At 45.3% G+C, this 25,519-nt stretch overlaps 1 protein-coding gene across 2 annotated transcripts in view; it reads left to right on the top strand.

Annotated features, from left to right (window-relative positions):
* Pex14 (peroxisomal biogenesis factor 14) overlaps positions 1 to 25,519 on the top strand; it is a 136,112-nt gene that overhangs the window by 45,026 nt on the left and 65,567 nt on the right. For both annotated transcript variants that reach the window (XM_075945694.1, XM_075945693.1), the window contains exon 3: positions 14,603 to 14,687. In XM_075945694.1, coding sequence (XP_075801809.1) covers positions 14,603 to 14,687 — 85 coding nt within the window. The remainder of the gene's footprint in view (positions 1 to 14,602; positions 14,688 to 25,519) is intronic.

The following is a 25,519-nucleotide window of genomic DNA, read 5'->3' as shown; positions in this document are numbered from 1 at the left end:
CCTTTTTTTCTCCTTTCTCTCTCCTACCATTTCTTCTCCTCACTGTTTTGTGCCTTTGTCTCTATGAACACAGAGATTAGGTGTCTGCGGAGGCAGTGCCTGCTGCCTGGAGGGGATGATGTCATCCCGTTTTGTATCTCTGTTTGCTTACGTGCTTTATTTTTGGTTTTAAAAAGATTTTTCAAACCACATCTACTCTACTTTATAGTCTAATAATCTTGCTTTGAAGATGAAAGCACCGTATGATGCTAACTAATTACTCCTTGTAACCTTGGTGAGTCTCTGAAGCAGCAGCAGCTCCATTTTACAGATGCGGAAGCAGACACTGGGTAGGTGACTCTGAAAAGTCACTGAAGAAGTTGGTGATTGAAGTGAACTAAATCAGGATGTCTCTGACTTTGACTCTTGATTTACCATCTTAGGGAGTCTACTTTGCCCTCCTTGAGAGGCCTGTATTTAAGGTGAGATGAAGAATCCTGTTCTCTGTCTCCCTTCTCTGTGTGGACTTGGAACCTTCTGGAGTCCATTTGCAGTCTTTAGATGTTAAATGAATTTCTGGGTAATTCCTGGGAAAGAAGAATGCCAAGCCACTTTGAGGCTGGTAAAAACCCTGTCCATTATGATCTCCAAGCGGAGGCTCCCACTCCGGTTCCAGCAGCTTCCAGTAAATGTGCCCACGTCACACACGCTGGCCTAGTGATCAGAACATTGTAGGAAACGCTGCCATGTTTGATTGAATTTAGCCATTTTGGAATGACGTGTGTATGAAGTGGTCTCTTGCATTACCGTGGCCTTTGTTACTGCTAATGTGTCCTGACATCACAGGTGCAGCCTTGGCTCTCCAGAAAGGGCTTGGCTCCTGTCATCGAGCTAAAGAGCAGAATTCTCAAAAACCGAGCTAAAGAGCAGAATTCTCAAAAACTCGGATTCAGTGAGACCAGTACTGACTGTGGATACTTAGCAGAGGGGATAGGGAAAGGAAGCCTCCCTAACCTTTCTCCCTAGGTCTCAAAACTTGGGTCAGGAAATAATACTCCGTATAGTGAGAGGACTAGTGGATGGCAGGGTCAGGAAAGTGGGATTTAAATCATTTTAAAGGGAGGAGGCCTGAGGGCCCAGCCCTGTGTGCTCATCTGTAATGCCAGCAGCCTGGGAGGCAGAGGTGCTCTGTGTGTGTGTGTGTGTGATGGATCTGAGGTGTTGTGTGTGTAATGAATCTAAGGTTGTGTGTGTGTATGTGTGTGTGATGGATCTGAGGTGTTGTGTGTGTAATGAATCTAAGGTTGTGTGTGTGTATGTGTGTGTGATGGATCTGCGGTTTTGTGTGTGTGTGTGATGGATTTGAGGTTTTGTGTGTGTGTGCGTGCGTATGTGAGTGACGGATCTGAGGTTGGAGGCCAGTCTGGGCTGCACAGGGAGAACTGCACACAGAAAAGAAAGGAAGGGAAAGGCTCCTGACAGTGAGTCAACAGGCTCTTGAGGGAATAAGGGAATGAGTTCCTGCCCACTGTAAGTATTAAGTAGAGGCTTGCTGATCATTTGTCTTGGTTATTGAAGAGAGGAGGCCTTGATCATGAGTGGGACCAGGTGGCCTCAGATTGCGTTGGCCTTTTCCCTTGCCCTAGATTATGACAGCAGAGCACCATCTTGCTTGTTCCTTTTGATTTTCTAAGTGCCTGTCATACTGTGAGGACCCAGTGAATGTTTGGTAACCATTATTTAATCTTTTGTTTCCCGATTCTTTTTTGTTATTTGTTTGTTTATTTATTTATTTTGAGGCAGTCCTAGCTGTCCTCGAACTAGCACTTGTAGACCAGGCTGGTTTCAAACTCACAGAGATTTGCCTCTCTCCTTCTCCCGAGTGCTGGGATTTAAGGTGTGTGCCATCACTGCCTGGCATTGTTTTCTGATCTTTTTTTTTAAAATATTTATTTATTTATTATGTATACAACATTCTGCCTCCATGTATGCATGCACGCCAGAGGAGGACGCCAGATCTCAGCACAAATGGTTGTGAGCCACCATGTGGTTGCTGGGAATTGAACTCAGGACCCTCTGGAAGAGCAGCCAGTGCTCTTAACCACTGAGCCATCTCTCCAGCCCCGTTTCCTGAATCTTAACCTAACTGTGTAAAAATTCTTCTTGTTCAATTCAGAAAAACCACCCCTCTCTGTCACTCTGGATAGCTATACCTACCTACTCAGCAGCCATCGAGATCCACATGAAATCCAGTAAACCAAACCCTCTACAATTTCTGGCCAAGAATGATTGCAAATGGATCGTATATGTTCCTGCTTTATTAAGCATCATTATCTAGGATATAATTTAATCCTGATGGCTTAGTATCATCATTTTAGATGTAAATTTTTTTTTTTGGTTTGTTTTTTTGTTTTTATTTTTTATTTCAAGACACGGTTTCTCTGTGTAACAGTCCTGGCTGTCCTGGAACTCGCTTTGTAGACCAGGCTGGCCTTGAATTTACTGCCTCTGCCTTCTGAGTGCTGGTATGAAAGGTGTGCACCACTACTGCCCAGGTTCTAGATGTAAACATTTACGTTCTTTGTAAGCATAGGCCTGAGCTCACTGAAATACTGATTGGCCTCTGCTCTGAGTGGCTGGCTCACCATGCTAAGTGACCCCAAAGTAGTAACTTTTAAAACCTTCTGTTTACTTTCATGGATGTTCCTCTCTTGAGTTTGCAGTCAGCTGTTTTCTGCTGTGTCTCTGTTCTCTAGGTGGCTTTCTACTTGTTGGCTTGCTTCTCCCAACCCTAGGTGACTAAGCTTATATTAAATAGTACATAGTATGAAGAATGCTTTTCTCTGAGTAAAAAGATGGCTTTTCCATGTCTTTTTTTGGCACTTCTTTCTTCCCCTCTCCTGTTCCCACCAATTTTTTTTTGTTTTGATTTTGTCTTTCTTTTTTAAGACAGGGGTTTTCTATACTGCCCTCCTAGAACTCACTCTGTAAACGAGGCTGGCCTCAAACTCTGTCTCTGCCTCTTGAACACTGGAACTAAAGGTATGTGCCACTATGGCTTGCTAGTTGTTTTTTTTTTTTTAAATAAAAAGTTGGATCTTGGGGCTGGAGAGATGGCTCAGTGGTTAAGAGCATTGCTTGCTCTTCCAAAGGTCCTGAGTTCAATTCCCAGCAACCACATGGTGGCTCACAACCATCTGTAATGAGGTCTGGCGCCCTCTTCTGGCCTGTAGGCATACAGACAGAACATTGTATACTAAATAAATAAATAAATATTTTAAAAAAAAAAGAAAAAAAGTTGGATCTTGTCTCTAATTTCTCCTTTTTTAATTTTTAAAATTTATTTTTTGATCTGTATATGTGCGCACACACACAACCCATCCCTCCCTCATTTTTTCTCTCTCTCCATTCTTTATTCTTCCTCTTTCCTTTCTCTCTCTTATGCCTCTCTGTCTTTCTATTATGCATGTGAAATTTGTGTGGATTGGGACATGCAGGACATGGAGTCAGAGGACAACCTCAGGCACCGGTCCTCACCTCACATCTGTCTGGGGCAGTCTCTCTTGTCTTGTTGCTGCATGCACCAAGCTAATAGGCCTGGGAGCTTTCCGACTTGTGTATCTGCTGTAGCCGTCCGCAATCAGACACATGCTTTTATGTATGTATGTATGTATTACGAAAGTTCACACTTGGCTCCCCATACTTGTGAGGCAGCACCTCGCCCACTAGGCCATCGTCTCAGTCCTTGTCCAAACTGTCTTTGTCCTAAGACTACCTCGCTGGTTGAGGTAGGTGTCTTAGACTACCTAATGAAATTGACTTAGAAAGAAAAGAAAAGAGCTGGGCATGGTGGCCAACACCCTTAATTGGGAGGCAGAGGCAGGTGGATCTCTGAGTTCAAGGTCAGCCTGGTCTACAGAGGACAGCCAGGGCTACACAAAAAAACCCTCTCAAAAAACCAAGAGAGAGAGAGAGAGAGAGAGAGAGAGAGAGAGAGAAGAAAAAACCCCCAGTGAGAGGTCATGTGTCCAGGTGTGAAGGGCTTGGTCGGGAGCAGGGATGCAGGGAGCTTGTTTCATGGCACATCGGCATCAGCTGGACCCTGTGCTCAGCTGTCTTGAGGCCTGGCTTCTCTCTGCCCTGCCACACCTTTAGCTTTGTCCCTGCCTATTTTGAACAGACTGTGTATAAATAAGGAAACGTAGACACTGTGAAAGTTTTTTAAAAATCACAGAAATGCTGTGGTGTCTGGTGAGCGGGTCGAGGCTGTGTTTGCACTCATGGCTGATGTCGATATTGTTGGAGCTTTAATCCTTTCAAATTTACAAGAAATGCTGTTTCCTTTTAGTTACAAAAAAAAAAAAAAGTCAAAGAGAGCATTTGATTTGAGGAACCAAAAGTCTAGAAAATGTATCCGGGAGTCCTCGTCAATTTGAGGCATAATGAAATATAAAAAATACTCAATAAAAGCTTCTTTATTACTTTAACTGTTTAAATGTGGAGTTTTTAGCCATCAGGTTAATGTTTTGGTATCATTTTTTTATTTGATTGTGAGCACTTTTCCAGGTAGCTCTGCCACTCGAGCGCTAATCAGATTCCCACAGAAGAGTGGTGCTAGCTGCAGACTGACATCACTGCGCTCTTGCTTCAACGTTATTTTATTTGTCTTTCCTGTAAAAGTTAATAACTCCCTGTCCATGTGTTTAAACAGTCAGAGACAGAAGGGATAGCAAGCAAAAGGCGATGCACGAGCTTCAGGAAACTCGCTGAGCTGCAAGGATCCAAATTGAGAACATTTCAGGCATTTTTGTGATTTTCGAGTGCCTTCCTCTATAAAGAGAGTGTGAAGAATGACGGCTGCAGAGAGAGTGATAATTCATAATTCTTTGGATAACAGAAGTGAACTTCTGTCTGTTCCCCCATGCAGAGCTGGAAGGAGTTTGAAATGAGTTACCATTGATTTTGAGAAGGATACTCAATAAAGCTGGCTCTCTTAATGGTGAGAACTGTGTAAAGTTAGCGTTAATGCTGTGTGTATTGCATGCTCATTTGGCCTGCCCTAGATGCCCAGGGCTGGTAAGAGCTTCAGACTAACATAGCTCCTTCTACCTTCCTCTGTGGGTGAGATGCAGTCCTGGGGCCAACATGGCTTTGATGCCTAGGAGACCTTTGTGAGATTTTTTTTTCTCTCCCTTCAGACAAGGTCTTACTGTATAGCCCTGCTGTCCTGGAACTCACAGGCGCACCTGCCTCTGCCTCCCAAGTCCGGGGACTAAGGCCACCACAAGCTGCTGCTGCTGCTGCCGCCTCTTCCTCAGCCACTGCTGCCGCTGCTGCTACCTCCTCCTCCTTCTTTATGTGTGTGTATTTCTTAATAGCTCGAGTTTTTAATAGCAATATTTAGGGCGTCTAGTGGAAGGCTGCTGGATGGTTCTAAACCCTGACGACTGTCCCTGTGCGTGACAGACTTCCTTGCTGAGCTGAACATTTCTAAACTGAAGTTCGCTACAAGAGCTCCTTGAGGCACCTTCCTACTAATGAAGTGCCCCATGGCGCAGGCCTGACACTTGTGCCATCCTTTCTTCAGTACCTCTTCCTCATGGGGTCACAGGCCCCTCTGTGTTGGACACTTTGCATGGACTCTTACTTAGGAAGTTGTCTACAGACATGGTGCTTGTGTTAGGGATCCTATTATTAGAATGTAGGACCTGGCTGTGAACTTGTTTCATGTGGCTATGAGGCACATCTGATGTCTGCCACCTCTTACTGCTAGAGCTGGTTCCAGTGGTGAGCCCACTCCTGTTCAGTGTCTAGGCCTGTGTCTGATGAGGAGGGTGACCTCCCTCCCAGAGGAGCTGTTCATATCCCACCATTTGAGTAGTGCCTTTCCAGTCCCTGTCATTTTACCGTCAGTTTGAAAGTTCTCAAGCCTGCCAGCTTACTCTGTTATGAATCATGTTTCTGGAAGTCATACTTTTGCTTTTTCCCCTTGGGCCATGAACTTCTCTAGAGTAACAGCAGGAGCTAGGACCAGGTAGTCTTGTGTTAGCCATAGGTCTGCTTTTTGATGGAGCTAAAGGTGATCTTTAGCTACCCAAATCTGTCATTTCTAATTCTTGCTACCTTCAATTCATTATTCATTCATTCACTTAATATGTATGAGTGTTTTGCCTGCATGTTTATCTGTGTACCACTCGTGTTCCTGGTGCCTGCAGATGTCAAAAGAGTGTTGGAACCTCTGGAGCTGGAGTTCAGACAGCTGTGAGCCACTCTGTGGGTGCTGGAAATTGAATCCTGGTCCTCTGGAATTGCAACAAGTACTCTTAATTGCTTAGCCATCTCTCCAGGCCCAGATTCTTGGGACTTTAGCTATTTATATAGGCTGTGGCTGGTCCTTTTTTTTTTTTTTTTTTGTACTCACCTATTTGTTAACATTTAGTCTTTCCCTCTTAGCTATCTGTCGGAGGTGCCAAGTAACGACTCCTCAAAAGGTGTTTTAGTTCATACAGACACTTCAACACATGCTGGAATCCCAGCTTCTGGGAGGCTGGAAGAAGAAGCTTGTGAATTCTGGGCTAGGCTACATAGCCAAACGAAACAAAACAAAAAACCAAAACCATTTTATTTTTGTTCCATGAGTGACGGTAGACAGTGATAGCTGACCCAGAACAAGTCTCTTCCTTGGCACTCAGGAGCCCTCCTTGCTCTGGGATTACAAGGTGTCCAAGCCCTCTAGAGGGAGTGCTGTACACACCACCTGGCAGTCATTTATTCTGTATCTAGCCCCAGTAATGACTTAATGTTTAAGGTTGCCACTCTCAGGGATACAACCTTTCTTTGTCCCCGTCATGATTGTACTACAGCTTGGCTGTGCATGACAAGAGAGGAATTTGTCTGGTCCAGATTTCAGAAGTAGTAGGAGCTGAAGCAGTTCTCCATCTGCCAAGCGCCTGAGCTCCCGAGCTCTCTCTCCAAGTGGAGCAGTACAAATCAGAGAGAAAGAACCTAGGTACTATCAGGAAGGTTCTGGGCACTGTATGCTACATATTTTTAGTGTTGGAGTCACCAGCCACCGTCACTGTGTGAGCTCATGGTTCTAAGGAGCATCTTGGACACTGAGTCATTACATTCCTTTGGAGTGATTCAACTCAGCAGCTTGACACCCCATTAATTTTACAACACCAAGCCTAGGTGTCTTCTGCTTCCTCTCCTAACAGTGCAGGGAGTTGTTAGAGGAATTAGAATTAGAAAAGCAAGGCACTGGGAGAGGGGCAGTCCAGGGGCTATTGAGAAATGCTGTGTTGGGCTTTGAGCTCCCTGCTCGTCTTGGTGCTTCCCAGGACCAACTCAACTCTGGCACATAGACCTTTCATTTCTGTTCCTGCGTGCTAGCCAGCCGCACCTCCGGCTCGCAGCCAGCTCTCTGCCTTCTCTGCTGAGGTCACTGCTGCCGTGATCCGTGTATAATGACATTTCCCTCCTCTTCAGTATGGAGGCTATTACAGTTTCTTCTCTAGACAGGACTTCAAACAATTTGCTGCCAGTTGGATTTCAAAGCCAAGGAAAAGGCAAATGTCATCCTTTTTTTCTCCCCTCTTTGGGTAACTGCTTTGTTGGCTGCATCACAAATTAGAGGGGTTGCTGTGGAAATTCAGGTGGGGATGCGTGGGGACAAGGCATTTAAATTTGCTTTTCTTTCCCCTAAAGAAGAAATTCCTTTTCCGTCTCAACCTTTCCTAAAAAGGAACTTTGATCTTCTCAGCCCAGAGGCTGAGGTTTTCATTTCCTCTATAGCGAGCTTGTGTATTTCGCTCCTGCACAACGTGCTCAGTGGCTCTCAGCATCCGCAGCCCTGCCTCCCAGCTGGCTCCGCTGTCCACACTGCTGCATCTTCCTCTGTGCTGTAAGTTGGCCCAGAGTCCTCTGCTGAGCAGAAAACCTCTCCAAAGTCACTCTGTCCGTAAGACCACTGTTGCTGGGTACTAAGTAGTGTGTGGTGGTTTAAGGAGACTGAGGTCCCTGGAAGAACTGCTCCCATAAAACAATAAGTAGTGTCGTTCCGGTGAGTCGCTCATGCAGTATTTTTAACTAGGGCCAAGAAAGAATATAGACGACAGAGGTATTCACTTTGAAAGGTGGTTTTTGCGCGTGTGAAGTTCCACTTTTCACAGAGGCTTTTACTTCATATATCAGTGTTTTAAGAGAGACTAGGGTCAATAATGCATGCTTCAGAATTCCCTAAATACAGATTTACACAATAGCCCCTTAAATATATTATGTTGTATCATGTCAACTCTTCTGGCTTCTATTAGAGGTATTTTTTTTTCTTTAATGTAAAAAACAAAAGGACTAAGGAAAATAAAACAAAGGAAATTAGGGCTCACAAGCATAATTACTACAGGGCTGTAACCCACATCAACAGTAGGAAGGACACAATGACCACAACCAGGAAATTCCAACTGAAAGAGAGACTACTTCTTCCTTTAACCCTTTGAGTGCCGGAGAACTTGATCGTTCATCCCTCCCTCTGGGCTAAGACAGCTCACTGTCTTCAGTTGGTGAACTTGAGGGTTTTGTGGACACTTTCCCTTCTCCGTTCTCAAAGAAATATGAATTAAACATACTTGTGTGCATTCATGTTTGCATTCACACACTTGTGTCTCATTTGTAGATAAGTGGACTAAAAAGTACCTCTCCATGTGTAACCCTCAGAGAAGGGGAAAGAATATTTTTTTTTAAAAAAAAAACAACCCAAACCCTGTCACTGTCATCTGTTCATTTTTAATGAGCAATTTTTTAAATAAAAGAGGAAAATGAATAGGTGTTGAACCAGCCCGTGATATGTAAATGCCAACTAGTAATTACCTAAAACCTCAATTTTCATTCTGTTTCATCTTGCAAAACATTTCATTTTCCCTGAGTGGAAACACTTAATTTGGGCTGTGTGAGTTAGCCCAGCGGCCACCTCTGGCCTGCGCCTCCGCCGGCTCCGGCTAGGGGGCACTTTGGCTCTGTGCTTGGGTTCCTGACTACATGTCCACCTCAAGGTTATTCCCCTCTTGCCATTCCAGTGGTTTTGCTGTGAGTGTGCTGTGGCGCCCCTCCCCCTCCCCTAGTCTGGTTTCGGGGAGCCTGTTCCTCCTTGTCCTTGCAGCAAACCGTATTGAATTTTGGCTGACCGAGCCTTCCTCTGCATATTAACTTTCCCTCCTGTACCTGGCTGTGAGACCCTTAGCTTTCTGCACTGAATTTCACGCCCGGGTGAAAGCTTTCTGGAGGCTCCCTTTCTTCCTTTGAGCTTCCGATGTGCGATGTGCGTTGCTTCTGGTTTTTGTTTGTCGATGCTGGTCTCCGTTCTGCCCTCGAAGTTCCCACACATTGCACACGTCCTCTCCGGTCCAGCATTCCCTTTCTTTTCGCAGGCTCATAGACTTCTTCTGCTTTGACTTAAGATCTGCTCTTTTTGGATGTATTCCTGCAATGTCTTGGAATGTGGCTTGTGGTTGTCCCTGCTTCCGTCCCTCCCTAGCCCTACCTAGAAAGAAAGTGCAGAATTAAGAAAGAGCTTGGCACTGAACTATAGATCAGAGAGGAATCTGGGTGCAGAAACCAGAATTATGTTGTCCTAGGACCCTGGATCCGAGTGTGCTCTGCCTGGAATCTCCAGGCACACAGCCTCTTTAGTGAGATATATGGCTTCATAATTAGCCCGTTGCATTTTTTCACGAGTGCTAGCATCAGCGTTCTACGATGTGTTTCTCTGATTAACAGCTGCTTTGCAACTATTTCCTTGTGCCACCGATGACCATATTTGTCAAGGAACTCCTGACAGAGTACTGATTTCTTACCAAAATGCAGCATTTCTGCTTCACGAGGACTCTTTCCTCAGCATTGCGTGGTTTTTAAAGTCAGCCCTTGTTAAAACTCAAGCTGGCTTTGGTCTAGCGCCTGTTAATAGGATTCTGGGTGTCTGCTTGAGAGCTGGAGTGGGAGCCTCTCCCAGGCAATTTAATCTGGTGAGCAATGCCGGAGCAATGGGGCACTGTAGTGGGTTTCAGGCCTGTGTGCTGGTCACTTCCCCTGCCCTCTAGGTGCTTTCTCCCTTGGTTAAAAAGGACTTGGCTTTGGTTGTTAAAGTCATTAATTTTTGAATATTTTTAATATTTTAAACTGGCTAATGAATGCTCTCATTTTAGGAGATAGATGTGTACGTAGTACACAGGTATGCTGGAAATTGGTAACTTTCCAAATAAGTGTCACCAGAGACAGTACATCAGGGTTTGCATGTCAGGTGCAAAGTGCCTACGCCTCCCTGAAACCCCAAGTTTTATTTTCCCGTTCCCCTTAAGCAGAAGACCGTGTGTGCTCTGAAGATCACAGTGTGTAGCTCTTTTTTGGGAGAATGTCAAACACATAGGAAGTGGCTCTTCAGTGAAGACCATCAGGACCCTGGGTTCTTCCTTGCAGGCCTACTTACTCTGTGTGTTTAGCATCCAGTGCCAGATCACCCAGAATCACCGTGCTCTGTTCACTATGCAGTTACAGAGCCTGGGCTCCCATGCTGGTCTTGCTCAGTTGACCAGTTATCTTGAATCCAAAGGTATTTCATAGTCTGAATCCCCCCCTCTACTTCCTCATCAAGTAATTGTCAGGAGCTCCAATGTAATCACTGTTTCAAGATTGCAGAGAAGAGAATTTGTCTTCTTCAGTTTTTTCCTGTAGCTTTAGAGGGATAAGCAGTGAGATTACAAACATCCCTAAAATCATGGAGTTGGTAGTTGGCAGAGTCATTCTGTTTTGCTTGTTGGGACAATTGGGGGAAACTTTGCTTCTGTTTTTTTTTTTCCTTGGGTTAATCCTTATTTTTTTTTTTTTTTTTTTTTTGTTTTTTTGAGACAGGGTTTCTCTCTGGCTTTGGAGCCTTTCCTGGAACTCGCTCTGTAGACCAGGCTGGTCTCGAACTCACAGAGATCCGCCTGCCTCTGCCTCCTGAGTGCTGGGATTAAAGGCGTGTGCCACCATTGCCCGGCGAATCCTTAATGTTTTAAACTCAAACTAGTTTACTGCTAATTCAGGGGACACTCACTGAGAACTCAGTCTAAGGTGAGGCGTGGCCTTCACAGCAGTCGGCTCAACAGTGGCAGTGGCGTCAAGAATGGATCCTCCGTGGCTCGCTGCACTCCCGCAGCATGTGCAATCAAGTCCCCGGCGCCGTTTTACATCTTTGACATTGAGGCGGAAGATTTGGCCTGAATTTATGTAATTTAGGTGGGCACAAATATAATCCACGAAGAGTCACATTCATTTCTAATTAGAAAATCAAATGATAATACAGGATAGGCCACAGGAACCCCATCATTGAATCCAACAAAAACGTGTTGGGTGTTGGACCTTTGCAGAGGGAGAAGCCAGTTGAGTTGTTTCATGAAGTTAATGAAAAGTGTCCAACAATAGGCTGGTGAAAGGCCCACCCTGAGCACCTTGTCAGTTAATTTGGTGGGCAAAGATCTTTGCATAATGGGTAAGGAGTTTTTGGAATTCTTTCACCATCAATGCTTGAATCATAGGGTTATGAAATTCTAGGTTGGACAAGTCCTTTACCCCTTCACTGTGCTAGTGTCTGTGGGGAGGAAGGAGAAGAGGGAAGAGCGGCTGGAGGGATAGGCAGTGAGAGGAGGAGAGAGGTTCTCGTGTGCTCACGCTTACACGCAGCCGCTTATCTGGGCATCTTTCTTATTCAGCACATTATGTTGAGGCTATTAGTTTGGGTGCTTTATATTTTGCATCTAGCGTAGTGATATCGATGCTGTTAAATATGTGATTTGCCTGTCGCCTGCATTTTCAGACAAAGATCAAGGGGAACATAAACAAGCCTCAAAAACACTTTATGTAGGTGTTTGGCAGTATTATTTTATATGACTTGAAATTAGTGAGTGGAAACTTTAAAAGAAATTGTTCATATTTTTGCAAGTTTGAAGTGTGCCGGGACTTTGTCAAATTCCCGTTAAAATAAATACGTCAATTTCATCTCCCTTCCAAATTCATTTATCTTGCTTTTTTAAAAGGTGTTTTCTACTTTACCTGATGTTTAAATTGGATTCACTCGTTTATGCTGTTCTTTGCTATATCCCCCACGTTTTTCTTAAATGAATTACTAATGACAGAGCACTCCATCATTCCCTCTCTGCAGCCACTTTAAGGAAAGCATGGTGATCTAAACCTTTTAACCTATTAAAGATGATTTTTCCCAATTGAATCAGACCCACCACAGGTGTAATAACTAATCATTTAAACTACACCTGCTATTATGTATTTTTAAGCCATTATGCGTGTTGGATAGATGATAATTCATGTTTATTGCATTGTCCGATGGATCCGTTTTGCCTACACTAGGCTGATTAATGTATTTAAAGAAATAAGAGATGCAATTTTAAAAAAAAAAATTGATGGAATGCGCCAAGCACTGCATTGAGTGCACCATTAAACCCATCAGAACTTTGCTCTCTGACCAGAAATGCATATACCAAGGACTGTATTAAAAGAGCCAGGTGAAGCCTGGGCGTTTTAGTGGTGTGGTTCTGTCTTCTTTCTCTGTCATGGGGAATTTTGGAAGGATGCAGAAGGCTTTCTCTTTGTATGGGTGAATGATAGGAGTGGTGTGCTTCCCATCTGCCCAAGACCTGTTCACCCACATCTCCTGTGACACCTGGTACCCATAGCACAGCCGCAGAGGCTGCCGCATGATACCAGCACTGTCGGCTTCTAACATGTAGAAGGTGTATGATTTTCTCAGGTGAACACAATTATACCTGAGCCATGTAAGCGGTGCGGATTGGTGTTGACCCTAGAGGGCCTGTGATGGGTACCTATCCCTTCTCTCTCTGGAGCATAGCATCCCCCCACCCCCACCCAACTTTCCTCTTTTCCCTTCCTCTCTTTCCACCCCTTCTCCTGTGTCTCCTTTGGATTCCCATCTCTTTTGCTCATTCCCTTTTTTCTTTTTTTCCTGTTTCTCTTTTCTGTCCTTCCTCTGTGCCCTCCCTCCCCAGTCTCTTCATCATAATTTTGTAGAGGTTTGTTAGATTTTTTTTTCTAGTGTAAGCTGAGGTGATCTAGTTGAGAGGTGTCAGTTTTGGGGTTCCCACACTGAATCTTCCTTAGCCTAGAACTGTGGTTGTACTGCAGTTTACGATGGTGGACAGAGGGATCATCACCCGCAGGGAGTTGGGCTTGGCTCTTGAGCTCAGTAGTATGTCTGGAGTGACAGGTCCAGCTCCAGAGGGTTGGGATGCTGAACCTGACCTTTAAGGATGAGCCCAGGGTAAGTCTCCCACTGAAGGCATATGATTTCATACACCGAGGAATCATATTCGTCTAGAGGAGAATGAGTTGTCTCCCTGGCTTTCCTTCTCTTTTCCTCTTTCTTCCTGATCTGCCTTCATTTCTTTTGTTCCTGAGGACTCTGGTCTCAGGAGGTGATGTGCATGCAGCCTGGGCGGCACGCACGGGCACAGCACTTGCTGTTTGCCCTCAGTTTAGGATCACAGAAACCTCCTTACTTTTGGCCCCCGAGAAGTGAACGGCATTAGCTTTACCATAACAGGAGATCATGTTTTTCTTCTGGTTTTGATGAGGTGAACAGTACCAGTTATTCTAAATAAGCCTCCTCTCCTACAGGAGCAGCTTGGCATTTTCTGCCCTGTAGGGCCATGTTTGCTGTGAATAGCAGTCAGGCAGGATAAGCACATGCCTTGTGTGTGCTAAGGGTGGGGTTGAAGCCTCTTCTATCCCCACTCGACTTATTTGTAGGTAGAAAGATTTTATCACATCCTGTTCATACCAGAGAGAGGGAGACAGTCTGTCAGCTTATTTGCTTGCAGCCAGGAAGTCCCAAATTTTGCCCTTTGAAGGATCACCAGAATTCAGCCTCACCACAATGGTGGGCCAGTGTGGCCAGCTGCGTGTTCTTTACAAACCCATCAGCTCGAGTACTTTGCCAGATACTAGATAGGGAGCTTGTCTCTTCCTTGCCATTTCTTACTGTGCAGTTGGGGAGGCAGCCTGAGCATGAGAAGACAGTATAATTATGTCTTCAATTATATGGTACACACTACAGCACTGAGGAATTAAAGAGAGAATAGGAAAATTGGAAAGTACTTCCTGATTTGGGGAAAGCTCTGAGGAGTCAGAACAGGCTGTATGAGGGTCCTCTGTGAGTGTGTGCGTGCGCGCGCGCGTGTGTGTGTGTGTGTGTGTGTGTGTGTGTGTAGACAGGTAGAGATAGCAAAGAGAAGCCTCCTAGAACGAGGGTGTGCATGGTGCAAGGATAGTAACTGACTGAGTGTGACTGAAGCAGCAGCTTGAAGCAGGAAGACAGGAAAAGTTTGTGCAGGTCAGAAAAGCTAAACCAAGGAGGTGCGACTTGTTCCTCTCAGAAACAGCCAGCCAATGAAGACAGAGACACCTAGTCTTCTGTTTAGGTGGGTTTCAAGTTGAAGAAGTAGCTTGCTGTGTATTTGATCCCAGCAGTATCCTTCTGTCTGTGGCTCTTGGAACTCAAGATTTCTGGCCTTGAAATTCAGATTGCTGAAGTTTACTCTCTCTGTTTTATCTCCCCCACCAGATTGCCACAGCAGTGAAGTTCCTACAGAATTCTCGGGTCCGGCAGAGCCCACTTGCAACCAGGAGAGCATTTCTTAAGAAGAAAGGTACAGGTTTTCTTGCAGTGTAGGGTGGCCTGTAGAAAGGGGCTGAGGCTGGGGTTGGGGCAGGTGGAAATGATAGCTAGAGACAGGTGCTGAATGCTTCTAGCATCGCCCGTGGCTGCCCATGTTTGCTGGTGGGACGTAGTGGGGAGGTGACCTCCCCTCAGTGGAGTGTACATTTCTTTATTCGCAGTGGAGCACAGAAATGACAGGATTTGAATAATTAAGCAGCATATCTGAGGCCAAGAGCATCATGGTACAGTCAGCACTCAGTAGAAAAGTGGCCCATTGACTAAAACTGGGGGACTCCTGCTTTTTGGTCAGTCCGTTAGTGACCTGACTACAAAATGACCTGCCTGGCCTAGGAGAAGCCAGCTGCCTCAGTAAAAAATCACAGACAAGGCAAACAAGATGAATAAACACAGAATAAGGTCAAGCCTGGGGTCAGTCTGATTTCCAGATTGAAGTGGTAAATTGCTGATTTTTTGCTCTTTCTGTAGGCTGGGATAAAAGGGATCCTGACAAGTTCTGTATTGTTGAAGCAGATATAATCTATTCTGGTTTTCTTGGAGTTTAGGATATTTTTGGGTTTTTGTAAAGTGAAAACAACCATCTAACCGAAAAAGAAGGCGGGCTTTCGTTCTTAGGATGCTTACTTTTCTAGAGATCTAGGAAGCTCCTTAAAGAGCCTTACATGGCACCGAGGGGGTGTTTCTTCACCCCAAAACTATTTTTCCTTTAAAAGCTAGAATACGGACCTCAAAATTTTGGTGATTTTTGTCTTTTATTTTTATTTTTTAACTGAAATGGATGATGGGATGTTTTCATAACATTTCTAGACACCCCAGTGGTGCCCACTGAAGGGACAAAACAATGCTCTACCCACTCACAGGGTTTGGACACAGTAGGCCCAAACATTGCACCCACAGCAGCTGCTTAGCAGCAGACACAAGGCAGGGTGCCCGTGAAAGAGGTGCATGCTTGCTGGCTGCATGGTACTCGCCCCATCATTAGGAGATTATTAAAATTTGGAGTGTGTTGGCTGGCCTCTCCACTCCGCAAGCATCATGCCATAAAAGAGATTTTCCTTGAAATATGTGTACCTATGGGGAGTAATTAATCATAAAGGCTTGGGGATTTCAGCTCTCTCATCAAAGCATTGAAGCAGGGGAAAGCTGAGCCTAAAAGCTGAGCTGATTACCCGGGGTAACCTGAGACAAAATCTATGGTTGCCGAGAGATCCTTAGCCCAGTACATTGTGCAGTATTATAACTGTCTGATCTTCTCCTCCACCGACAATGACCAGTTAGTCCTCATTTTCTCTCAAACGCAGCTGGGTTAGAATTTCATTTGCAGAAGGTATTTAGAGCAATTTAGAGACAAATGTCTCTGGTGTTTGCTCGGCACTTCCCCACCGCAGGCTTTGCTGAGCAGTTTTAGTATCAGGAGCTCCATCTAATCTGTTTAATTTTAATAAATCCCTGACTGGGAGAGGGAGAGAGGGAGTGAGAGGAAAACTCTGGACCAAATAATACTTCTTTTGAGTCACTTGGCTCATAACCACTGTAGAGGGGGAGCTGATTTATGCAATTATTATTTGTTGTTCTTCACAAAAAAGGAAAAAGAAAAGAGAGAGAGAGAAAAAAAAAAGAACATTCAGCTGATTGATTAATTAGTTCACCAAGAGTCAGTTTCCGCTCTCTGTCACACCCTGGGAATTCTCTGAGGACAGAAAAGACAAGCCTGTCCTCACGTAACTTCTATCCTAGCAGGGCCGGGGACGGGACATGAACAAATGGAATAGCAAAGTCCATGATGTGTCAGTGACAGGTGCCTGGGGAGGAAATAAAACTAGGACCGGGGTGGGGGCTGCGCAGCGGCAGGGCTGGAGGGGAGGTGACTCTAAAGGCTGTCAGCGGTCTCTGGGGGCCACGTGGCACAGAGCTGTGAGAGAGACAAGTGTGTTGGTAGAGTGGACTCCTGGTTCAGGTTAGTCTTCAGAAATTTGGGTGTTGAGAACCCAGGGAGGCTACCCAGCCCTTCTTGTTCCTAAGAGAACCACACTGGTTCACCCTGTACTTAAGCCTGGAATCACTGAAGCTAATCACCCATCTCCATTATCCTCTAAAATGCTCCTTCAGTTGGTGATTTTCCATTTCCGAGGGGAATCCCAATAGGGTAAGTTTTGGCAGGACCTTTTCTGGGCAAAGAATTCCAAGGTTTGATTGGTATCTAGGGAAGAAAAGCCCCTTCGTGGATTTAAACTTCACTTTTTAAATTTCTGATATTCCTTGGGTCAGGCTTATACAACCAGTGTGCTTGGCGCCGTCCGTGATGAGGATGGGCAAGGAGCATCTACCGCGCCCCTCATGGTAGCTATGCGAGGAAGGGGAAGAAGCGAGGCCTTGGCACCTTACTGTAGGTCTTTTCTCTGCAGGGCTGTGGAAGGGAGGCTTGGGGAGCTGGCTTCGGGAGAGCTCTCAACTTCTGTAGCTTTGGCTTTTCCTAGCAATGTCACTTCGGGGAATTGCAGTGAAGCACTGACTTGAATTATAATCTGACTTTCTTCTTCTTCTTTTTTTTCTTAATAAACATCTCTTTCCTGAAAAAGCAAATCCAATTTTGTTTTTCTTTTAATATTATTTAATATTTAATATAGAAATTGAGGTCCCTGTAGTACATGTCAGTTCAGCGGAAAATGAGGGTTACTTTGGGCGTATCGGCCTGAGTTTGTTTTATTGTGAAACCACAGCCCTGGGCAGGGGCTGCATTGTGCCTCTGTTACCGACAAGGTTAAGTGTTGCGCTCTCTGATGGGGGTTGGGGAGTGGGCTGAAGTGGGAGAGCATTGGTCTGCAAGGGTCTGTCTTCTTTGGCTTGTTGTTGTTTGTTTTGTGATCTTTTTTAGATGCTTTAAAGCTGGATATGGAGTCATTAATGAGAAACATGAAGTTCTAGAATCATTTATCATTTTCTTTGAAGTTTGTATTGCCATTTTATGTAATTTACATCAATTCTTCCTATTAGCAGGATTTTTTTTTGATGGAAGGAAAAGGCAGCTGTTCACCTTCAGAATATTAGAATGAATATTTTTGTATTGTGTCCAGCTTCTTGACTGAGCAGATGACACCGCCACGGGAGAGTCAGCCACACAGGACAGTAGGTGGACCACGTGGGGTTTAAGCCCTCATAGAGCTGGTCTATATAGAGATACTTTTCTGACCGAGCAGGCAGTGGGCCTCTCAGCAGGGCAGCCTAGAAACAGCGGTAGCAACAGTCCAGAGAGTTAGAGGCTTGGAGAGCATTGTCCATGGGCTGCTGTTGATTCGTTACCACAAAATGTAGGATAAGGCAAGTCACTTCCCAGCATGCTCTGCAGGCTGAGTACAGGTTGGGCAAATGAGATGCCTGTGCCTGGGAGGCTAAGGAGGATGAGGTGGAGGAGGGGATAGAGTTGTCAGCTGCTGCCCTAATGGAGCTCTCAAAGCCAGCCTAGGCTTTTCGGCATAACCCTTTGGAGTTGGGAGGGTGGTGCCTGCTCAAGTGTGCAAGCCAAGGACTTTTTTCTCACCTGTCCATGACTTTCTTCTTAAAGGCAGAACAGACGCTACCTCCTTGTGGAAATGAACTTGGGGAAGAAAGAATCCTGGTGGGCTCAACCTTGGTGGTGGGGTAGAGGTGAAGGGCTTCTCTCCCTGGAGTCCTTTAAGGGGGGAGTAAATTCTTGCACAGATTTCAATTTAACTCTCTTTTATTACTTTTCTTTTTTATCATTTACGTCCATTTCATGAGGTAGTTTGCATGTCCTTGAATGGAATCTCGTTACCATGAAAGCTTTTTTAGCATTGATTTCATAACAGTCTTAATTTAATAGCTCCGTCATTACTGAGAAGCTCTGGGAGTGGGCCCGGCTTTCCAGGTCGCTGACCTTTTAATTACAAACCTTGTTCTGATGGCCAGGTTATCGACTGGACAGCTCCCAGCTTGTGCCCCAGGATGAAGACAAAAATAACTGCTTCCTCCCCCATCTCTAGGAAAAAAAGTAACCTCTTGTGTTTCTAAAATTAATTTTCTCCTTCAGCTTTACTTTATAATGAATTCTTTAATATGTCTTAGTGAAAGCAGAAGTGTTTTTATAGAGCTTTTGTTCCTGGAGCTGGGGTCCAGCAGATAGCTTAGGGGCAGGGGGTGGACACCTTGCCAGCACCACCCCTTGCTTGACTGCGGCTGAGCTGGAAGCAGCAGTGTTGGTCCCGTGAGGGGCCATCTGGCCCTTCTGAGTCTTTGTTCATGAGATGCGGATTATGGCACCAAGATTTAGATTCATTCCAGTATTTGTTGGAGTATTTGAACCTGGTACAGCACAGACATTTTAAAAGCAATTCCTGCGGAGTCACTCCCTTCCTCCCTCCCTCCCTCCCTCTCCTCCCTCCCTCCCTCCCTCCCTCTCTCCCTCTCCTCCCTCCCTCCCTCCCTCACTCCCTCCCTCCCTCTCCTCCCTCCCTCCCTCCCTCCCTCTCCTCCCTCCCCCTCTCCCTCCCTCCCCTCTCCCCTCCCTTCTTCTCTCTCCTCCTTCCTTCCCCTCTTCCCCTCCTTGATTTTGTACCGGGGATCAGATCAGGGACCTTTGGCATCCTAGGCAAGTGCTTTGCCACTGAGCCCCGTTGCAGGCCCCAGTGAGTGTTTTGTTCTTGCGGTTGTTACCTCAGATGAGGTGGGGGAACAATTCCCCCTAACTGATGAGCTCTGCAGTCACAGACTTGATATGAACAGGTTGGACTTAGGTTTTCTGTCACAGACTGATAATGATGGACAAAAACAGGACAGTGGACATTGGAACAGCAATCCCAGTTTGCCCTGCCTCTCTGGTTCCCACTAAATTTCCTGTGTAGTGATAGCCCCTCCACCCTGGGCAAACAGTAAAAGCTCTCCCTGGGAGTGTGGGGCAGTGAGAAAGACAAAGAGCTGGAGGAGGCCGCTCACCATGGCCCACAAGTCAGCTTGCTGGGGATGGCACATTCCTCCCTCCTCCTGCTCTTCTTACCCTGGGCCCTGCTCCTCATGGGGCTGTTTCACTAAGCTGCTGGGAGTGGGGGCTGCACCCTGCAGGTGAGTGAGGAGCCGGCAAGCAGACCAGGACTGTGGCACCGTGTGCTTGTTCCTGAGGATGATTGAGCATCTCCATCCATCTGTTGTGCATGGACTCTCTTCCCTCCCTGCCAGTCTTGCATCTGCATATCCGTCACCTGCTGCTCTGGACCAGCCTATTCATCATGCTGACTGGTTTCTCCCCATCAATTTTCCTGCACCCCTTGTTATCCAAACTTGTCTTGAACTCTGAAGATTTTTCTCAGCGTCTAGGAGAGGCCTATAGCTGCTGAGCACGTTAGTGCTGAGAACAGCTATGGTGTGCTGTCCCATTTAGGGGGGCCAATAGCATTCGCTGCCCCAGAAGCAGAGCTGTGTGGTTTTCTATACAGAGGCTCTTATGTGGGGTGCTTTTGAGGATTTGCCCAGATACTCTCGTAAGAGGAGGAGGGTTCTTCCAAAAACTCTGTGCCTACACCGTTCTGCGAAGACGGCGTGACTGCATCGACACTGTCACATACCTTGTGTTACTCAAATAAAAAAACTATTGTTTTTTTGAGAAAGGGTTTTTCTATGTAGCTCTGGGTGTCCTGAACTCACTCCGTAGACCAAGCTGTCCTCGAACTCATAGAGATCTGCCTGCCTCTGCCTCCAGAGTTTTTTTTTCTTCTTCTTCTTGGAATATTGAAAATTTAGTCAGAGGTTGACAAAATGGCTCTGAGTAAAGATGCTTGCTCTGTAGGCCTGGTGACCTGAATTTAATCCCTGGAACCCATGCAGAGGTAGGAGGAGAGAGCAGACTCCACAAAGCTGTCCTCTGCCCTGCTTCCCTCCTGGAGAGTGCTGGAGTCTGGCATGCCCAGAGGCAACCCAGCCTGAGAGAAAGAGCCTTAACATCTCTGCTGGCCAGCCACACAGAGCCATCTGACTTGTGGCCTTCAGAAGCAGACAGACTGCTTTACTCTTTTCTTTGACTGCATGGTATTCCATTGTGTGCATGCATCCTAACTTTTTTTTTTAAATCAGCCCCAGGGTTGTAGTTTGGTCTTTTATTCTGTCTTTTGCTGTTTGAGACAATGCCATAGTGATTATTGTTGCTTAGGTGTGGTTGATCATGTGTGAGTTTGCGCACTTGCTGAAAACAAGAGGAGTTCTACATATGATAAGCAGGCTAACAGGATATTTTTCTTGCTTAAAATTTTGAAGTTTTTTTCTATTTCTACTTCCCATGTAGATTAGATCTATGTAAGTAGAAAAACACAAGATCTGAGTAAATTGGAAGCATGGGGACCTTGGAGGGCTAGAGGGGAGGGGAAAGGCAGGGAGGGAAGCAGAGAAAAATGTAGAGTGCAATAAAAATCAGTAATAAAAAAATTCTAAGTTTTATAGGAAATTAGACAATGATTTTCTAGTAGAAATAGGAACATATAACTGTACATAGAAATTATTATTATTTTAACAGGGTCTTACTGCGTAACTTAGGCTGGTCTAGAATTCTCTTTATAGCCCAGGCTAGCCTCACATTCACGATTCTCTTACCTCTACCAAGTGCTGGGATTGCAAGTAGGAGGGAGCCACTCTACCTGGCTTGAAGAAACTATGAAGAGAAAAAGGACAGTCTCACGCATTGCTGTTACTGCTTCGCATGGGTTTGGATCCTGAGGGACATTTTGGTCTTGGATTACCTGAGTGATACTTTTCTGCTAGAAGAATCTATTCATTCCTTGCTTTTTGAATAAACAGGCTCATAATTTTAATTAATTGACTAACCAGTTTATTTATTTATTTGATAATTGGTTTTATGTTGCCTAGGTTGGCTTTGAACTCCTGAGTAGCTGGAACTGCAAGTGTGTGCCACCACACCTGCCTCAGAAGTTTACGTCAGTCCAGGCACATGCTCAAATAAGTGGAGAGCCTCGGACTGGAAGGATAGGATCTGTTTGCAAGGGAAGTTTGTATGTTTTCTTTCTTTTGTTGTGATTGGATGTTTCATGGGACAGTGGCCCTTGGGATGCTCACCCTTAATTTGCCACCTACTGTTTACAGAGTGTTAGCATGCACCTGCATTAGTAGATGCTGGCTAGGAGGAGGGGCTGAAAGTCAGCAGTCAGGGCAGGGGAGGCTGGCGTGTAATGTTCACTCAGCTGAGCCCAAGGGCAGTCATCTCATCATATTCTTACTAGAACCCTCAGTACCTTGCCAGCCCTCAGCGACTGAAGATGGATGAAAATGGCTGCAATTGTTCAGTCCCTTTTTAAAAAAGTTACAATTTATTTGTTCCAGTCTAATAATGCAGTTTCAGAACGGTTGGCCTTCAGGCATCTGATTAGAGTACATGCTGACTGGTGTGTGTCCTTTGTTTTCAGATTTCTGTCTAGTTAGAACCCTCTTCCCAGGCACTGGGGTCATCAAAGCTTAATTTTGACTTGGATTGGAGGGAGACCAGGGACTTAGATGAAGAACGGGCAGGACGTCATTCAGGTGGGACGCTCTTACAAGATTGGCCTGTGGAGGCAAGAAAAGAACTGGGGTTGATGGCCTAGGCAGCCAGGGCGAAGCCCCTACCCTAAGTATGGATGGCAGTAATTCTTGGGCCAGTTGGAGGTTCACTCTAGGTTCTGTACTTAAAGGCTGCCTGGCAGTTGCCCAAGCAGCTCCCAAAAGGCTCCTAAGTGCATTGCAAGTCAGCTGTGGAGGATCTGGGCTGGGGTGGTGGCAGGGACATAAATGGCGGCTTGTTTTGTTTTGAGACAGAGCTTTGCTTTGTACCCAAGGCTGACCTTGAACTCCCGTTGCTCTTGCATTAGCCTTCTAAGTACTGGGATTAGAGGCGAGCACTACAGCCTGTTTAGAATGTATTTGAAATGGAATCATACAGTATAATCATTTTGAGGTTTACCCCTGCACTGTGTGTCAGTAGGTGTTTGGCTGTATTTGTTTACCTGTTCACTTTCTGGACATTTGGGTTGTTTCTGGTTTGGGGATACTAAAACTAAAACTGATACAAACATTTGTGAGTAAGACTTCGGAGGCTTATATGATGCTGTTTGGGTAAGTACCTAGGGGTAGAATAACTAGATTGTGGAGTCAGAGTATATTTTCTCTGTGATTGTATGCACGAGAGGGAGGTGTGTGTGCACGCGTGTTCATGTATGGGGTGTGAGCATGCCATGGTGCACATGTAGAGGTCAGAGGTCAACCTTGGGGCTTGGTCCTTGTCTTTCATCTTGTTTGAGAGAGGTCTCTTTGCCATCGTTCGCCTCTGCGTATTTAGGCTTTCCACAAATCCTCCTGTTTCCCTTCAGCCCCACTACAGGGCACTGGGATTACAGACGAGAACCACCATCCTCGAAGTTGTGGAGATTTGAACTCAGGACCTCATGCCTAAGTTTGATGTCCCCCCCCCCTTTTAAAAATTACATTTGAAGTTTGTATGTGCCCTCACACGATTTATTGTGCGCGTTAAGGTCAGAGGATAACTCTCTGTATCAGTTTTCTCCTACCATGTGGGTTCTGGAAATCGAACTCAGGTCATGTCAGGTTTGGCATCTCTTGATGAGCCCCGAGTTTCTTTTTAAGAAACTTCCCAACTGTTTCTTGAAAGTGGTTATACCATTTCCATTCTCCCCAGTCGCGTATGTGTGTACCAGCATTTCGAACATAGAATCAAGATGCAGGCACAATTATCCACTAGTAGAGCCACATGGAGGCAGCCTTAGGGCCAAACAGTAGGTCACATTTGGAAAACTTAAGCTTGGAGTGCCATAGTTGCAGTGGGTTTTCAGCCTTTGGGTCTTGACCTCTGTGGGGTTGCATATCAGATACCCTGCATATCCGATATTTATATTACAATTCATAACAGTAGCAAAATTAGCTATGAAATAACAATGAAAAGCCGGGCGGTGGTGGCGCATGCCTTTAATCCCAGCACTCGAGAGGCAGAGACAGGTGGATCTCTGTGAGTTCAAGGCCAGCCTAGTCTACAAGAGCTAGTTCCAGGACAGGCACCAAAAACTACAGAGAAACCCTGTCTCGAAACCCCCCCCCCCAAAAAAAAAGAAAGAAAAAAGAAATAGCAACGAAATAATTGTACAATTCGGGGTCACCACAACAGGAGAAACTGCATTAAAGGTCGCAGCATTGGAAGGTTGAGAGCCCTTGCCATGGTGCATAGCCTCCCGGGGTCACACCCAGTCTCACTGGCTGTATAACTTGCATTAAATACTTAACCACTGTGTTTCAGCTTCTGTGTCTGTAAGAAGAGGTTGATGATAGTATCAAAAGATTCTTGCCGGAATTGAGTGAAAATAATACAAAAAAATGCCTACTATGAAAATGAAGGCTTAGTTGATGGCAACAGTGATCAATAGTGTATATCCTTTAGAAAATGTGTTCCTTTTTTCATGAGTCTCTTTTGAAAGATCGCATAGGCAGTAATGGGTTCCATTGTAACATTTTCATTCATATGTGCATTATCTTTGTTCTCAGTCCCCTCCCCACTGCCCTCAGAAGATGCACTCTTAATGGGCTTTGAAGGAGCCCTCCTCACCTGCCGCTTTGCTCTCTGTGGTTTCAGTTGTTTGCAATCTCTCTCCGTCTGAAAATATTAAAAGGGAAATTTCCAGAAATAAACAATTAATAAGTTTTAAAATACATAACATATGGGCAGGTGATGGAATCTAGAGTTGCTCTGCTCCGTCCTAACTGGGACATGGGTCATCTCCATCCATTGGATCCACTCTGTACAACCTACCATCTGTCTGTCTGAGTTGTCACAGTGCTTGTGTGCAGGTGACTTTCACAGCATAGTCTCTAGTGCAGCATCACCAGGCCCGTACCCCTCAACTCTCTTCTGTTCCTGTTGGCATTGCAGGGAGGTGAATGCAGTATGGTAAGATACCCGGGTGTGGGGAAATAAGAGGAGACCACAGTTATGTAAATCTTACTGCAGTCTAGTGCAGTAATTGTTCTACTTTATTGTTAGTTTTTAATCTCTTACTGTGCCTACTGTATAAAATAAACGTGTGTACGTGCATGGGACAAGCAGTATACACGGCCTGTACTTACAGACCTCTGCTGAGGTGTTGGATTCTTCACTGTCAAGGCCGCATTGAGTTCATTGTAAAATAGGTTGACATGATGAAGTTGATGGTACTGTAACACTTTACACAACAGGAACTTCTAGGACCCACATACTTATTGAAAGGTTTTTGAAAGCTGGTAGTTTTTGCCTACCATGCACAAAGCTGTAAGTTTGATCTACAGATCCTACAACTTGGCCTGGGTGGGGGGCTGAAGGATCAGAAAATTCAGGTCATCCTTAGCTACATCGTGAATTTGAGGCCAGCCAGGACTACATGAGACATGTTTTTTTCTTTCTCTCTCTTTCTGATTTGTTTGTTTGTTTATTATGTATATAGTATTGTGTCTGTGTTTTTGCCTGTATACCAGAAGAGGGCCTCAGATTTCATTATAGATAGTTGTGAGCCACCATGTGGTTGCTGGGAATTGAACTCAGGACCTCTAGGGAAGAATAGTCAATGCTCTTAACCTCTGAGCCATCTCTCCAGCCCCTGCTTTTTTGTTTTTCAAGACAGGGTCTCCCTGGCTGTCCTGAAACTCACTCTGTAGATCAGGCTGGCCTGGAACTTAGGGATCAGCCTGTCGCTGCCTCCCAAGTGCTGGGATTAAAGGTGTGCACTACCACACTGACTGGACCTTGTTTTAAAAGGGGATGGCAGGGGTGTA

The sequence above is a fragment of the Microtus pennsylvanicus genome, chromosome 13, assembly GCF_037038515.1.
Source record: "Microtus pennsylvanicus isolate mMicPen1 chromosome 13, mMicPen1.hap1, whole genome shotgun sequence".
NCBI lineage: Eukaryota > Metazoa > Chordata > Mammalia > Rodentia > Cricetidae > Microtus > Microtus pennsylvanicus.
Note: the sequence above shows the minus strand (reverse complement) of the source record. Positions and strands in the feature narration are given on the sequence as shown.